General features: G+C 44.4%; 1 protein-coding gene across 1 annotated transcript in view; it reads left to right on the top strand.

Moving 5' to 3' along the window:
- PAXIP1 (PAX interacting protein 1) overlaps window positions 1-16,527 on the top strand; it is a 104,467-nt gene that overhangs the window by 51,403 nt on the left and 36,537 nt on the right. Inside the window, exons 8-10 of the mRNA XM_033931635.1 lie at window positions 465-559; window positions 3,487-3,582; window positions 6,008-6,145. Coding sequence (XP_033787526.1) covers window positions 465-559; window positions 3,487-3,582; window positions 6,008-6,145 — 329 coding nt within the window. The remainder of the gene's footprint in view (window positions 1-464; window positions 560-3,486; window positions 3,583-6,007; window positions 6,146-16,527) is intronic.

Below are 16,527 nucleotides of genomic sequence, written 5' to 3' on the forward strand. Positions count from 1 at the left end.
AGGAAGGTTGCTCCTGCCACAGTTCACCCCCTGGTTTATATTTCAGTGAACCTTTTTTTCCTCCTTTTTGGGGGGAAAAGGTTACCTCGGTTTATATTCGGGTCAGTTTATATTTGAGCATATATGGTAAATGACCAGAAAAATCGCTAACCATGAATTTTTAATCTTTTACTGTTTAGAGCACGGGTGTCAAAGCCCCTCCTCGAGGGCCACAATCCAATCAGATTTTCAGGATTTCCCCAATAAAAACAGTGCATGCAAACAGATCTCATGCATATTCATTGGAGAAATCCTGAAAACCCGACTGGATTGTGGCCCTCGAGGAGGAGGGACTTTGACACCCCTGGTCTAGAGTCTTGATTATATGTCTTTAGATGGCAAACTTTGCAGCCTACTCACTGCAGCAAGATATTTACACATTTGTATTTTGTACTTTTAACATGGAAAATGTTGTTTTATTTTAGTTCCAGAAGAATGCTTTTTATTGGGCTGTGTATTTGCAATTGCTGATTATCCGGAACAAATGGCTGATAAACAGTTGTTAGCAAACTGGAAAAGGGTAAGATTCTCTAGAGATGTTAGACTTCACATTAAGTCTTGATCAGTAGTACATTTATTTGTTCAATGAAAATTTGAGGGGACACATTTGGACAGTGCATTTCGTTGCAAATATTTACAGGTGAATTTGCATATTTGGGTCATTGACCTCTGAAGCTCATTACAGACTTGAGATTACCTCAGTAGTGCTTTAGGACCTTTTTACTAAACTATATTAGGCTATTTTTACTATGTTAAGTCCCTAACATGGAAAGCGTTGTGTGTTCCACATTAGTTTTGGCATCTGTGTACAGTAGTAATTAATTTTTGTCTTTTTTTGAGGGGTGGAGAGGCACATTGAGGACGGAAAATGGGCATTCGTTTACTGTATTTCCCTGCGTATAGGCCGCCCCTCTGCATAGGTCGCACCCATGTATAGGCCGCAGAAAAGAGCGGCCTATGTTTATAAAACGGAAGATAAGCCGCCTCATGGTATTAGCCGCGGCTTATCTTGTACCTCCCCTGCCTTTTAAAATCTCCCTCCCCCCCCCACCCCGGTACCATATTTGGAGCCCCATGGTTGGCGTATGGCGAATCTCCAGCAGTGCAGGGCAGCCGCGATCTCTTCGGCATCCAGCCTGCCCCTGCACCGCCCACTGAATGGCCAACGTCAGCTCTCGCAGAACTTGCGAGAACTGGCGTCTGTAACTGAGCAAGCGGTGCGGGGGCAGGCCGAAGAGATCGCAGATGCCCTGTACCGCCGGCCATCCAGGGGGTGGGGGGATGATTAAAAATGTTTATATAGGCCGCCCCATATAACTAGGCCACACCCCCATACACGGGTTTATAAAATCCATGTATAGGCCACAGTCTATTTATGGGAAAATACGATAATTAACTAGTGCATCTCCATTACTACTGTACTAACTGGTTAGTGCATACATAATATGGGAGCCATTAGTGTCTCCATAAATAGGATGCAGTAAATGCTCCCATGGTAATATTTTTAAGGGCCAAGCGCTAATGCTAACATTGTGCCTGGAATGCTCTCCTGAAGGAGGTTGTGAAGACGAAATTAGTGAAGGAATTCAAGAAAGGTAGATTGAAACTTGTATACCGCCTTTTTGTAGTTGTACAATTACACGCAAAGCTTGAAAGGTTGGAAGTAAGATCAATGCTGGGCAGACGTCAATGGTCTGGGTCCTGTAAATGGCAAAAACAGCTCAGGGTCGCGGCTGGAGTGTAGTTCAATGGCAATTTCAGTAGTTGGGAAGTAGGACCAGTGCCGGGCAGATTTCAACGGTCTGTGCTCCAAAACCTGGCAGGAAGAGAGAGAGATTATGCTAACTTAATTGGTTTAATTGACTAATCGGTGCGGCAGTTGAGCACATCGTTAATAAAACAATTAAAATGTTGTTTAAAAATGTGCCACAATCGCGTCTACAGAGGCACCTACCGCTGCCCAAGGTCAAAGTAGGCGTGGTTTCAGCCGGAAATGACCTTGGGCACCTCTGTTGACACGATTCACGTCAAGCGATGTAACGTGGAATGCACTTCCTGAAAATATTTGGCAGATTTCCTTGTTTTTATTTTTCCGTAAGTCTTTGAAAGCTTGCTTTTTTCAGGAAGCTTTTGGTTATTTATGAGAGGTGCTCACAGTGATTGTTGTATCCAGAATTTTATGTGGCCTGCTAATGGTTTTGTTTCCTGGTTTTCTGTCTATTAATGTATTTGTGTTTATATTGTAACCCGCATAGATTTTTGTGATATGCGGGATATAAATGTTTTAAATAAATATAAACACCAGGAATATAGGCCTTCAAAACCGTGGCCTACATTAATGGCGCCTATGTTTAACAGTAGGCGCGATTCTGCAAATGGCGCCTTAGTGTGAGTGACACGCGACCTGTGGCGGTTTTGTAGGCCACCAATGTAGGCGCTGTTTGCAGAATCTGGCCTCCACTGTCTGCCCACATTCCCTCTATGAAAAATAAAATTATTTTTTTAGCACGCAGTTTGTGCGTGCAGATTTCAAAATTACCACAGCACACCTTGGCGCATCCCATAAGTCCATTTTTAGTTGCAGTAAGCAGATGCTAACACTTATTGCAGCTTAGTAGAAAGACCTCAAAATTCTTTAAAGTTAGGCACTTCTGTTAATGTGATGTCGTAATAATTTATTTGATCTTACTTTATTTGTGTGGCACAGGGTATTGTGTTTTCTTCCTCTTATTTATTTTTAACACATATAATACAGCACCGTATTAAAGATGTTGCTTCCTTCACACTATTCTTTTTGGAAATTAAATGTTTTAAAGTGTTCTCTATTCATGACTTTAGCAAATGAACTATAATCGCTCCTCCTAAACTTACTTGCTCCACTTCATCACTGACGCTGAAACCGTGGATTGAAGACAAAGTTTTATTTTATTTTTCTTTCCAGCTTATGATTTATCTTTAATCTTATCTATTGTTTTGCCTTTTGTCTTTGTTTTGTTCTATTTCTATCATTTAAATTTCTCCAGAATTCTACTGTTCAACGGCTCCCCCTTCTGCTTCTATTCCTTTCTCTCCTCTCTTCTACCTTCCAAAGTATTTAGATCAATGCTGTCTTGTTAAAATGTTTATTTTATTTTTATTTTTCCTCTAACTCTACTTTTCACTTCTCTATTACCCTCCAGGTACTTTAGTTAGATTGTGAGCCTTCGGGACAGTAAGGGAATTTTTCAAGTACCTTTCCTATTTCTAATCTTAATGTATATTTTCTGTAAACCGCTTAGAACCTAACGGATGTAGCGGTATATAAGAAATAAATTACAATTACATTACATTTGTTTTTAGCCAGTTTGTGCCATGTAAAATTGCTCATTTGGAATAATAATATGTTTACCTAAATGGTGATTCTGTAGGGTAATAAACACAGGCACACTGTCTGATTTCCTTTCCTAGATTATCCAAGCACATGGTGGCACAGTGGATCCTACACTCACCAGCAGATGTACACATCTTCTGTGTGAAAGTCAAGTCAGCAGTATGTATGCACAGGTAAGCAAAGTGACATTCATAGCTTTGGACAAAGTACTGATGTACATCAACTTTTTCCTAGAGTTATATGGGAAAATAGGTTGTCGGAACAAGATGTCATTGCTGGATTTAGATTTTGGGTGCATGAGATACAAGATACACTGTGCCACAGAGGTTTTGGGGCATGAATTGTAGTGGGTGTTCTATAGTGATTTGGGGTCGCTGAATTCAAAACTGACCTTTAATTTTTTGGTATAACCCTCTGATTTTTGGCAAAAGAGCATTATAATTCAAAAATTAACATTTTTGCTATATTTTCTAATGCTTGGAGTAAATGTTATAATGATCTCTGAAATATTAAAACAGTTTGACTCAAGTTAGATTTTTAAGCTAAAGTATTAATTTTAATGATGTAACAATGTGCTCTATAATTAAATTATTATGGATGAGGAGGTGGAGCTGGAATAAGCAGTTCTCTTTAGGCTTATTGCATCATCAGCAATTTTCAAGCTTTATCAGCACAGTTGAGATTAAATCGTTGATTTTGTATTGGGGTTTTGCTTCTTAGTTATCAAGTTGCTTTTGAAACGTTTTTGTTGTTTTGTTAGTATAATGTCAAGAAAGTGTGCAAACCACCCTGACGTCTTCTGTTACGTCTGTGGGGAGTATACAGTTAAGTCTCAGAAGAGAACTATGTCTCCATTCATAAGGAAAGCCTATGAACTCTATTTTGGCTGCAAAATTGGAGATCAAGATAAGGTTTGGACAGTTCACGTGTATTGTAAATCTTGTGCCAACAACCTTGGAGCATGGCTGAAAGGCGTTCGTCCATCGATGCCATTTGCTGTTCCAATGGCTTGGAGGGAACAAAAGAACCATTGGACAGATTGTTATTTCTACTTAACAAAAGTGTCTGGATTTTCTTCGAAAACAAAGAGTCAAATTCAGTATCTTAATCTTGAAATCTGCCTCATGATGACAATCTTCAAATTCTAAAACCACCTGGAACTTATACATTGGATTTGGAAGAAGGCTCTGAAGCATGTGCTGATGACTCTATGGAACTTGGATCCGAAAATGATCCTGAGTTCTTGATTTCAAGTTCAGGTCAGCCTCATGTAATAACTGAGGCAGAATTAAATGACCTCATTCAAGATTTTACTTTATCTAAGAGATAAGCTGAACTCTTAGGCTCCAGGCTTTGTCAGTGGAATCTCTTGGCACCTGAGACCAACATCTTCCTGTTCCAAAATCATCACAAGGCCCTCGTGGAACAGACTCATTGACATTTTGTCATGACGTAAATGGATTATTCCAAGTGTTTGGTCAAAGTCACGACCCTAATGAATGGCGCTTGTTCATTGATGCATCAAAGTTAAGTCTGAAGGCAGTGCTTTTGCATAACGGAAACATATATCCATCTAAACTAAACTAAACTAAACCTTAGGTTTGTATACCGCGCCATCTCCACAAGCGTAGAGCTCGGCACGGTTTACAGGGTTAGATTGAAAAGGAGCTACAATGAAGGGTTATAGGAAAGGAGCTAGGAAGATAAAGAGGGACAGGGTACCAAAGAGCGGGAGGTGTTAGATTTTTGAAAAGAGCCAAGTTTTCAGGTGTTTGCAGAAGGATTGAAGGGAGCTTGAAATTCTGAGCGGGGATGTGAGGTTGTTCCAGAGTTCTGTGGTTCTAAAGGGGAGGGATGTTCCTAGTTTTCCTACGCGGGATATACCTTTTGCAGAGGGGAATGATAGTTTCAGTTTTTGGGAGGATCTGGTGGAATTAGGGTTAGAGGAGTTCCAGAAGAGTGGGATAACGGGAGGGAGGATGCCATGTAGGATCTTGAAAGCTAAACAAGCACATTTAAAGAGGACTCTGGGAGTGAACTGGGAGCCAGTGAAGTTTGGACAAGAGTGGGAAGACGTGGTCGAACTTGCCTTTAGCGAAAATAAGCTTGGCCGCGGTGTTCTGGATTAGCTGAAGTCTATGGAGTTTTTTTTTAGTTAGGCTTCAATAGATGGAGTTGCAATAATCCAGTCTAGAGAGGATGGTGGATTGAACAAGGACGACGAAGTGAGAATGATGAAAGTACGATCTCACTTTCCTCAGCATATGAAGACTAAAGAAGCATTTTTTTTACCAAGAAGTTGAGGTGGTCATTGAAGGAGAGAGAGGAGTCTATGATGATGCCAAGGACTTTGCTTGAAAACTCCTATTGGTCTCGCTGTCCACATGAAGGAAACGTATGAAAATTTGCAGCTCCTCTTGGATCATATTAAGTACAAGTGGCAGATTTGTGCTGGTCCAAAGGCCATCGCATTGCTACTGCAAGGGTTTCACTGCTTTAAAAACCATGCCCATGTTGGGGAGGGTATTTGTAGTGTGGAAAGATTTAAGGTGGAAGGAAAGTGAGCGCTAACTCCTGCCGTATTTTATTTTTTGATAGGCTCTGAGAGAGAGGAAACGATGCATCACTGCACACTGGTTGAATACAGTATTGAAGAAGAAGAAAATGGTGCCACCGCATCGAGCGCTTCATTTTCCAGTGGCATTCCCACCAGGTGGAAAACCGTGTTCTCAGCACGTAAGGCGACTCTTTCATTTTATTTTTTTTAATCCTCTTAAAATACCAGTTCGCTTGTAATAATTGGTAGAGAATTGTTGCTTGCCTCCCCCAGTCTCACTTTTTTCTGTACAGATCGCTGTAGATTACAATATACCCTAATTATCAATTATACATATTTGATTGTGAGCAGGATATTGTTTCTTATTCTAGTTGGTTTTGCTGTCGTCTTACTTTGATTCTTACTATCATTATATGTTAAACCAGTATTCAGGGCCAGATTCTGTAAGAGGCACCTTCTTTAAATACCCAAACCACCTTAATAGATAAAATGATGAGCTTTAAACTAAACTAAACCTTAAGTTTGTATATTGCATCATCTCCATAAAGATAGAGCTCGGCGCGGTTTACAGGTAAATTCAATAAATGAGGGAAGGACATAATAAGAAATTAGAGGTTATGAAGAGGATAGCTAGCTTTACATTTTGGAGAAAAGCCAGGTTTTCAGATGCTTTCGGAATAATTGGAATGAGCCTAGGTTCAGCAGCGGGGCAGGGAGGTTATTCCAAATCTCAGTGAATTTGAAGAAAAAGGATTTCCCTAATTTTCCTGCATACATGACGCCTTTTAATGAGGGGAAAGATAGTTTGAGTTTGTGGGAGGATCTGGTAGTGTCAGGTCTCGAAGAATTCCAGGATAGTGGGATTAGGGGAGGAAGAATGCCATGTAGGATCTTGAAAATTAGGCAGGTACATTTAAAGTGAATCCTAGAAATCACTGGGAGCCAGTGAAGTTTTGACAGAAGCGGGGTCTATAAAAGGTATGTGCCTATCGCATGGCACCTAACGCCTAAGTGGTCATATTTGGGAGCAAAAACAGACATATGCGCTGCTAAGCACGATTCTGTACAGAACATATGTGCCTGCAGTGTAGGCCAGTAAAATCCTGGCCTATATTGCTGGTGCCTGTTTTTGGATAGGTGCTGTTAGGTGGGATCCTGTAAATGGCACCTAAGTGTGATTGACACGCAGCCAGCGCCTGCTGATTTACTACTACTACTGCTACTACTACTATTAATGATTTCTATAGCGCTACCAGACGCACGCAGCGCTACAAAGAGTAAGAAAACAGTCCCTGCTCGAAAGAGCTTACAATCTAAACAGGCAAGACAGACAAACAGGATGTCATGGATACACTTAAGGGGAATGGTTAATCAGCTGGCTTGTACAGGACAATGAAGCCATTGTGACATCACTGATGAGGTTGGCTCTTATTGGTGGAATGAGGCATTATGGCATCAGAGGAGTAGGGTTAAGGATTGAAGGCTATATCAAAAAGGTGGGTTTTCATTCTGCTTTTACACAAGGGAAGGGAAGGGGCTTGATGGACAAACTCAGGTAATTTATTCCAGGCAGCTAGATGAAAGGAACGAAGTCTGGAATTGGCAGTGGGGGAGAAGGGTAACGCTAAGAGTGACTTATCTGAGGCTCAGAGTTCTCTGGGAGGTACATCAGGAGAGAGATGCGAGGGGCCATTTACAGAATCCCACCCTCAGCTTTCTTATATTATTTACCCAGTGTCTTAATTCTGTGTCTTCCAGGTTTGCTTATGTCCTTTCACAGTGTTACGTAGTTCTCATCATCTCTGCTGGTAGATTATGTCAGGCTTTCTCAGTAAAGTATACTTCCATATTTCCTATGAGATTCACTCCCTTAATCTTCATAGCTTCACTCCAGTGGTGTATTAAAAGGGGGGAGGGCTAGGGGGTGGTCTGCCCTGGGGGCCATCTTGCTCATGGCGCTGGTACCCCTCCTCCTCTCCGCCCCCCCCTTTGCCACTCCTCCCCCCTGCCACGTGTGCGCCCCTTCCCCTCCCCATACCTTTTAAACTTTGGCACGAGTAGCCCCCAACTTGATGCCCGCGTCGGCTTTGGCGCTCTCTCTGATGTCACTTCTGGGACTTGCGCCTATGAAGTGATGTCGGAGAGAGTGCCGAAGCCAATCCGTACATTATGTTGGTGGTTGCTTGCGCCGAAGTTAAAAAGATTCGGGGAAGGTGTGCGCACACTCGGGGGGCCGCTTACCCTCGCTACGCCACTGCTTCACTCCTTAATCTTGAAAGCTAATCTTTATCTTTATTGGGATCTTCTATATAGAAACATAGAAACATAGAAGATGACGGCAGAAAAGGGCTACAGCCCATCAAGTCTGCCCACTCTGCTTACCCACCCCCTGTCTATGCCCTAATGACCCAATTTCCTTATCTTGACCCTCGTAGGGATCCCACATGGGTATCCCATTTATTCTTAAAGTCTGGCACGCTGTCTGCCTCGATCACCTGCACTGGAAGCTTGTTCCAATGATCAACCACTCTCTCTGTGAAGAAATACTTTCTGGTGTCGCCATGAAATTTTCCGCCCCTGAGTTTGAGCGGGTGCCCTCTTGTGGCCGAGGGTCCCTTGAGAAAGAAAATATCATCTTCCACTTCGACACGTCCTGTGAGGTACTTAAATGTTTCGATCATGTCTCCCCTCTTCCTACGTTCCTCAAGAGTGTAGAGCTGCAATTTGTTCAGTCTCTTTTCGTACGAAAGACCCTTGAGCCCCGAGATCATCCTGGTGGCCGTCCGTTGAACCGATTCAATTCTGTGCACATCTTTACTGTAATGTGGCCTCCAGAATTGCACACAGTACTCCAGATGAGGTCTCACCATGGCCCTGTACAACGGCATTATGACTTCAGGCTTTCGGCTGACGAAACTTCTATTGATACAACCCAATATCTGCCTTGCCTTAGATGAAGCCTTCTCCACTTGATTGGCAGTTTTCATGTCTGCACTGATGATTACTCCTAAATCTCGTTCTGCTGAAGTCCTAGTTAAAGTTTCTCCATTCAAGAAGTACGTCCTGCATGGATTTCCGCTTCCGAGGTGCATGACCTTACATTTCTTAGTATTGAAGCCTAGCTGCCAGGTTGAGGACCAACTTTCCAATGTAAGCAGGTCCTGCGCCATATAATTCTGTAAACTGCATTCACTTACTATATTACATAGTTTGGCGTCATCGGCGAATAGTGTTATTTTACCTTGAAGCCCTTGAGTCAGATCCCCTATGAATATGTTGAAAAGGAGTGGACCCAGGACCGAGCCCTGCGGCACTCCACTGGTCACCTCCGATGTTTTAGAGAGGGTACCATTAACCACCACCCTCTGAAGTCTGCCACTCAGCCAATCATTGACCCATGCAGTTAGTGTCTCTCCTAACCCCATCGATTCCATCTTGCTTAGCAGCCTGCGGTGTGGGACACTGTCAAAAGCTTTCCTGAAGTCCAGGTACACGACATCCAAAGACTCTCCCAAGTCCAACTTTCTTGTTACCCAGTCAAAGAAGCTGATGAGATTGGATTGGCAGGACCTACCCTTGGTGAATCCATGCTGACTGGGATCCCGAAGATTCCCTTCATTCAAGATCGTGTCCAATTTGCTTTTAATTAGTGTTTCCATGAGTTTGCACACTATTGATGTGAGACTCACTGGTCTATAATTCGCAGCCTCTGCCCTGCAACCCTTTTTATGCAGAGGAACGACATTAGCTAATTTCCAGTCCAGGGGAACTTTCCCCTTACTTAGGGAGAGATTGAATAGCTCAGCCAACGGTTTCGCCAGGACATCGCTCAATTCTCTGTGCATTCTTGGGTGCAAATTGTCTGGTCCCATGGCTTTGTTCACCTTGAGTCTTGCCAGTTAACTGTAAACTTCACCTGGTGTGAACTCAAAATTCTGAAACTATACTGCTGTTGATGACTGGGGAGTCAATTCAGAGCGGTTTTCAAAGACGTGTGTAATGGATTTTAAATACAGATTCAGATGGATTCCACTGTGATTGCCGTCGGCCTCTTAGCTGCTTGGCCAGGGTATCAAGTTTGCATTTGCATTATTACACTATTATATATGTGTGCTATGTTTATACAAGATTATAGTTAACCATTTTAACTAAGGGCTAGATTCACAAAGCAAAGCGATCGTGTACTGATTGGTTTGCGACCCCCTTTGTGACCAAATTTCCCTCCTGCACTATTCACTAACCTTTCCTGCGATCCGCTTCCAAGCCATGCATGAAAATGAGGAGAAACGCCTGCAAAGTAGATAGGGACGGGATTCACCAACCAAATTTTTAAAACCAACTGGGCTGGCTGATCAACCCAAGAAACAACTGCTGGGGACCAGTCGAAAACATTTTTCCGACTCTCCAGCTCCATTTTGAAAGAAACGAACTTCTGATAACCAACCAACATGGTTTCTGCAAGGGGAGATCGTGCCTAACGAACTTATTGCACTTCTTCGAAAGAATTAACAAATGGATGGACAAAGGAGACCCCATAGACATCATATATCTAGATTTCCAAAAAGCCTTTGACAAGGTGCCCCATGAACGCCTACTCCTGAAACTGAAGAACCATGGGGTGGAAGGAGGCGTACATAGATGGATCAGAAACTGGTTGGCGGGTAGGAGTGAAGGGCCGCAACTCGGACTGGAGGAAGGTCACGAGTGGGGTCCCGCAGGGCTCGGTGCTCGGGCCGCTGCTATTTAATATATTCATAAATGATCTAGAAACAGGGACAAAGTGCGAAATAATAAAATTTGCAGACGACACCAAACTATTTAGTGGAGCTCGGACTAAAGAGGACTGTGAAGAATTGCAAAGTGACTTGAACAAACTAGGGGAATGGGCAACGAGATGGCAGATGAAATTCAACGTTGAGAAATGTAAAGTATTACATGTGGGAAACAGAAACCCGAGGTACAACTATACGATGGGAGGGATGTTATTAAATGAGAGTACCCAAGAAAGGGACTTGGGAGTAATGGTGGACATGACAATGAAGCTGATGGCACAGTGCGCAGCGGCCGCTAAAAAGGCAAACAGAATGCTAGGCATAATCAAGAAGGGTATTACAACCAGAACGAAAGAAGTTATCCTGCCATTGTATCGGGCGATGGTGCATCCGCATCTGGAGTACTGCGTCCAATATTGGTCGCCGTATCTTAAGAAGGACATGGCATTACTCGAGAGGGTTCAGAGGAGAGCGACACGTCTGATAAAGGGGATGGAAAACCTTTCATACGCTGAGAGATTGGAGAAACTGTGTCTCTTTTCCCTGGAGAAGAGGAGACTTAGAGGGGATATGATAGAGAGGGACAGATTCTTCAAACTTTCGAATAATAAAAGAACAAGAGGGCATTCAGAAAAGTTGAAAGGGGACAGATTCAAAACAAATGCTAGGAAGTTCTTGTTTACCCAACGTGTGGTGGACACCTGGAATGCGCTTCCAGAGAGCGTAATAGGGAAGAGTATGGTACTGGGGTTCAAGAAAGGATTGGACAATTTCCTGCTGGAAAAGGGGATAGAGGGGTATAAATAGAGGATTACTGCACAGGTCCTGGACCTGTTGGGCCACCGCATGAGCGGACTGCTGGGCACGATGGACCTCAGATCTGACCCTGCAGAGGCATTGCTTATGTTCTTATGCTCTCTGCACGCCCTGCTTTCTGCTGCCCCGAATCTCTCCTGCCTGCTGCCCCGATACTCTTCCCTGGATTTCTCCTGCCTGCTCGCCCCGAATCACCGCCCTGCTCTGCCTCGATCTCTCCTGCCTGCTCATCCCCGGTTTTCGCCTGCAAACCCCCCCCCCCCCCCGGAAGGCCTGTGTGTTCCCCCTGACCTCCCGTGCATCCATCTACCTCATTTCAACAGCCTGCAGAGAGGATCACTTGTGCTAGCGATCTCTGCAAGCTGCTATAGGACTTGGGAGCTGTCTTCCCTCTTCCACGGTCCCGCCCCTCCTCTGATGTCAGAGGCAGGATCGCAGCAGAGGAAACAGCTCCGAAGGCCTATAGCAGCTTTCAGAGATTGCTAGCACAAGTGATCCTCTCTGCAGGCTGCTGAAATGAGGTAAATGGATGCGCGGGAGGCCAGGGGGGAAGCCAGACACCAGCACTTCCCGACTGACCCTCCCCCCTCACCCTCTAAAGCAGGAGCGGCAGCAGCCGGCCAGCAAGAGGCAGCGCTGCCACTTCTGCTTTAGGGGGCGAGGGGAGAGGGTCAGTCACCAAATCGGGAGACCGATTTTTTGTTGTTGTTCTTGTTTTATGTTTAAATCATTTTTATTAAAGGCAAAACACAACAAACAGCAATATACAACACAACAAGTATCAGACTTTGAATCATAGACCAACTCCAATCCCCCTCCCCCCAACCACCCACCCAACCCGGGCAGCAGCAGCGGCAACCAAATCAGAATACTAAAGCAAATATAATAAGAACAAAAAGGAAGAAACAAGGGAACAACACTAAGTGTCCCAAATTTTACGCTGAACATAAGGAGTAAAAGTAAAACTAAAGGACTGCCAACATTGGCGGAACAACTGTCCCAATTTAGAAGTCATATCAACAATGTCTCTGCGTTCCAGCAACATTTGCTTCATCAATGTTCTCCATTGGGAAATGGTAGGAAGCTGAGGCGAAAGCCACTGTAGCAGGATACACTTCCGGCCCAGCAGCACAGTCCTTCGAAGAAAAGCTGAATATCCCGGTCGGGGAGGATGGAAACGAATCTGCAAAGTGAAGAGAAAACTCGGATGTAAACGCCAGGAGCATTGCCAAAGTCGTGCCACAGAGGACACCCACCAGCTGGATCCAGAAGGAAGACACGAGCGGACAGGTCCAAAACATGTGTCCAATAGATGCCAAAGGTTGAGAGCATTTGCCACAACAATGTCCCGAGCTGATCCCCATCATATGAGCTCTCTTGGGTGCATAGAAAGCACGTAAAAAAAAATTTATAATTGCGCTCCCTCTCCTCAGATGACAAAGCGGAAGAGTTGCCTAGGCGAACACCCTTACGGATCATCTCCTCCGAAATGGGTATCCGGAGATCAGCAGTCCATTTCTGGGCCAGAGCCACAAAATCTAGGTCACCCGAGAGCTCTTGTAAAAACTTATGATAAAATTTTAAGGGTATGGGCTCCTGAGCTGTGAGGCAAACCGCCTCCTGCAACTGTTCCTGAATGTCCTCCTTCAATACAACCGGGGTCAGAGCCATCAGGTAATGTTGAAGCTGTCGATAGGCGAACCAGTCTGTGGGAAAGAGAGAAAATGTCACCTGGAGGTCTGTAAATGGTATAGGGAGACCAGCACGCGTCACAGCCTGAGACACATACTGGAGGCCCACACAGGACCAACGTTGGAACAATGTAGAGTTCAAGCCAGACAAAAAGTCTCCATTGCCTAAGATAGGAAGGCAAGGCGTGCTGCAGGAGGAGATCTTCAATAACCGACACAGCATCCGCCAGGCCTTACGCATAGCAGGTAGGAATGGGTTAGACTGTATCTGTGGTAAATCAGGCAAATGGAGCACATGAAGGAGATAATTGAAATGATATGGCTGAAAATGAAAACATTCAATATCTGGCAAAGAAAAACAGGTAGAGTTACAAAACCAATCATGAATATGATGTAATTGGCAAGCAAGATTAAACCTAGAAACACACAAAAGGCCCAGCCCCCCCCTGAGCAGTTGGAAGCATTAGTTTAGATAATGATATCCGAGCTTGCTTACCCTGCCACAAGTATGCTGAAAGGTGAGACCGGTGTAGGGACAAATGTGATGCCGTTAACATTATGGGAAGAGTTTGCAGTAAGTAAAGCCATTGTGGGAGTATCATCATGTTATAAAGAGCAATGCGTCCAGAGAGCGAGAGAGGATAAGTTCGCCAATTATGTAACGTGATAGCGGTACGACGGAGTAAGGGCAGAACATTAGAGCTATATAGTGTAGCTAGGTTCTGTGGAATAACCACCCCTAAGTAAACCAAATGGGAAGAAGCCCACTGTAAGGGAAACCCCCACTCCAGTTCTGCCTCACCTCAGACAATGTAGGGAGTGCTAGAGACTTTTGCTTATTTAAGACCAAACCCGAATAAATATTAAACTCATCAAGGAGTTCCAACGCTCGAAATAACGAGCGTTGCGGGTTGGCCAGAGTAAGCAAAAGATCGTCTGCAAAGGCCAACACCCGCAACTGAGAAGCACCCTCAGGCAATCCCGTAATCTCGTCATCTCTCTGGAGCGTACGCAAAAGAGGGTCTAAATATAAAAGAAAAAGGAGAGGGGATAGCGGACATCCCTGCCTCGTCCCTCTGCCGATGGAAAATGAAGGAGACTTCACTCCATTGACTAACACCGAGGCAGTAGATCCCGAGTAAAGCGCCTGTATAGAAGCAAAATAACTGTCCGGAACCCCCATATATCGCAAGACCTGAAACAAGTAATGCCAATGGACCTTGTCAAAAGCTTTTGCCGCATCAAGCCCTACAAGCAAGCCAGGCATCTGCATCTGCTGTGCACGAGAAAACTCTAAGAGAACCCTCCTTACATTAAGTACAGAATGGCGAGTCCGAACAAAACCCATCTGTTCCGGAACAATAAGAGAAGGCAGCAAGGGGGCTAACCTATCATCCAAAATACAAGCAAATATTTTAATATCAACATTCAGCAATGATATCGGCCAATAGGATTCTAAATCAGTGGACGGCTTGGAGGGTTTAGGGATAAGAGTAATCAGGGCTTCATTAGAGTAACGGGGGAACATCCGCTGCGTCTGAATGGTCATATAATAGTCCAAAAGAGAGCCCCCAATAGAAAGAGATAAGATCTTAAAGAACTCAGGGGAATAGCCATCAGGTCCTGGTGCCGTACAAGGTCTCAGTTTCTGAATCGCCTGAAGCACCTCCTGCAATTGTAGGGGTCGATCTAAGAGGGATATCTTAGCAGCCGTCAATCGAGACATACCCGCGTCTTCCAAATAATCAGACACATCCGGACCTGTATAAGGACCCGGTGACGCATAGAAGGCCTCAAAATAACGATGAAAGCTAGCAGAGATATCTGCCGAAGATGTCAGGATCTTCCCTGAACTCTCATGAATCATAGAAATGTATCGAGACCCCTTCCAACTTTTGGTTATGGACGCTAATAACTTCCCCACCCTATTGCCATATTTATAAAATTGAAATTTACGAAAAAACAATAATTTTTTTGTGCGTTCGTGGATAAGAGAATTTAAAGCAACCAATACAGTCTGATACGCCTCCCGATTAGCGGCTGTGGGGCTACGCAATAAGTCTCTCTTTAAGGACACCAGTTGTCGTTCAAGCGTCACTATACGAGCCGCTATACGTCACGCACGAGTAGCTACATATGCTATGATGTCCCCGCATAATACTGCCTTAGCTGCGTCCCAAAATAAAACAGGCTATTCCACATGCTGGGCGTTAAAGGAGCAATAAGCCTCCCACTTGTCAGACAAAAACTTCTGGAAATGAGCATCATGATGTAAATAAGAGGGAAATTTCCATCCTGTCCCTGGGCCCATCGGTCCACCCACCACAACATCAATCCAAATCATATTGTGATCTGACACCTCCAAGGGGCCTATGGTCGCCTCAGTAACCCGAGAAAACAGGGACTCCGATAATAAGGTATAATCAATCCTAGAAAAGGACCCATGCGCTCCAGACTGGTGGGTATAATCCCGCTCAGTAGGATGGAGCAAGCGCCAGGGATCAACCAACCCCAAGGCTCGACAAAGATAAGGGATCCCTTTTGTCTGCCTCAACAAAGACACTCCCGATGCCCCGGATCGGTCCATGGCCGAGTCAAGAACTTGGTTCAGATCGCCAACCAAAATTAAGGGGCAATCGGAATCTTGTAAGCAAATGTTAACCAGATTTTGAAAAAAAGCATGTTGATACCCATTAGGGCCGTAGCCCACCAAGAGACGAAAGGGCCCACCAGGTCCCACCACCTTCACTAAGAGATAATGACCCTGAGTATCACGTCGTTGTACCTGAACAGTGCACGCTAAGCCCTTCTGTATGAGAATGGCCACCCCAGCCGTCTTCCCCAGTGAAGAGGCATAATGAATATCCCCAACCCAACCCCTCTGGAGCTTTTTGTGTTCTAAGTCAGTGAGCTTAGTCTCCTGGAGACAGGCGATGTCCGCACGAAGATGTTTCAATTGTAACAGAATCTTGGTGCGTTTAGCAGGGGATGTAATTCCCGACACGTTCCATGAAAGTATGCGCAATGTCTGATCACCCATAGTGTACCCCACCAGGAAACCTAAGACAGGTCAACCACCATGGAAAAATAGTCCCAGGGCGCCCAGCCTCTCCCCGAGACCCAATGGGCACACTCCAATCAATCCATTCATACATCCCCACAAAAGTCAATCCCAAATATAGAACAAAGAATATAACAATGTACCAAAACAATGCCGCTTCCACTACCCAAAAACTAACCCCCCCCCCATCCCCAACAAACACTCCCATAAATCCCTACCAT

The sequence above is a fragment of the Geotrypetes seraphini genome, chromosome 2 (assembly GCF_902459505.1).
Source record: "Geotrypetes seraphini chromosome 2, aGeoSer1.1, whole genome shotgun sequence".
In the NCBI taxonomy this organism is placed as follows: Eukaryota; Metazoa; Chordata; class Amphibia; order Gymnophiona; family Dermophiidae; genus Geotrypetes; species Geotrypetes seraphini.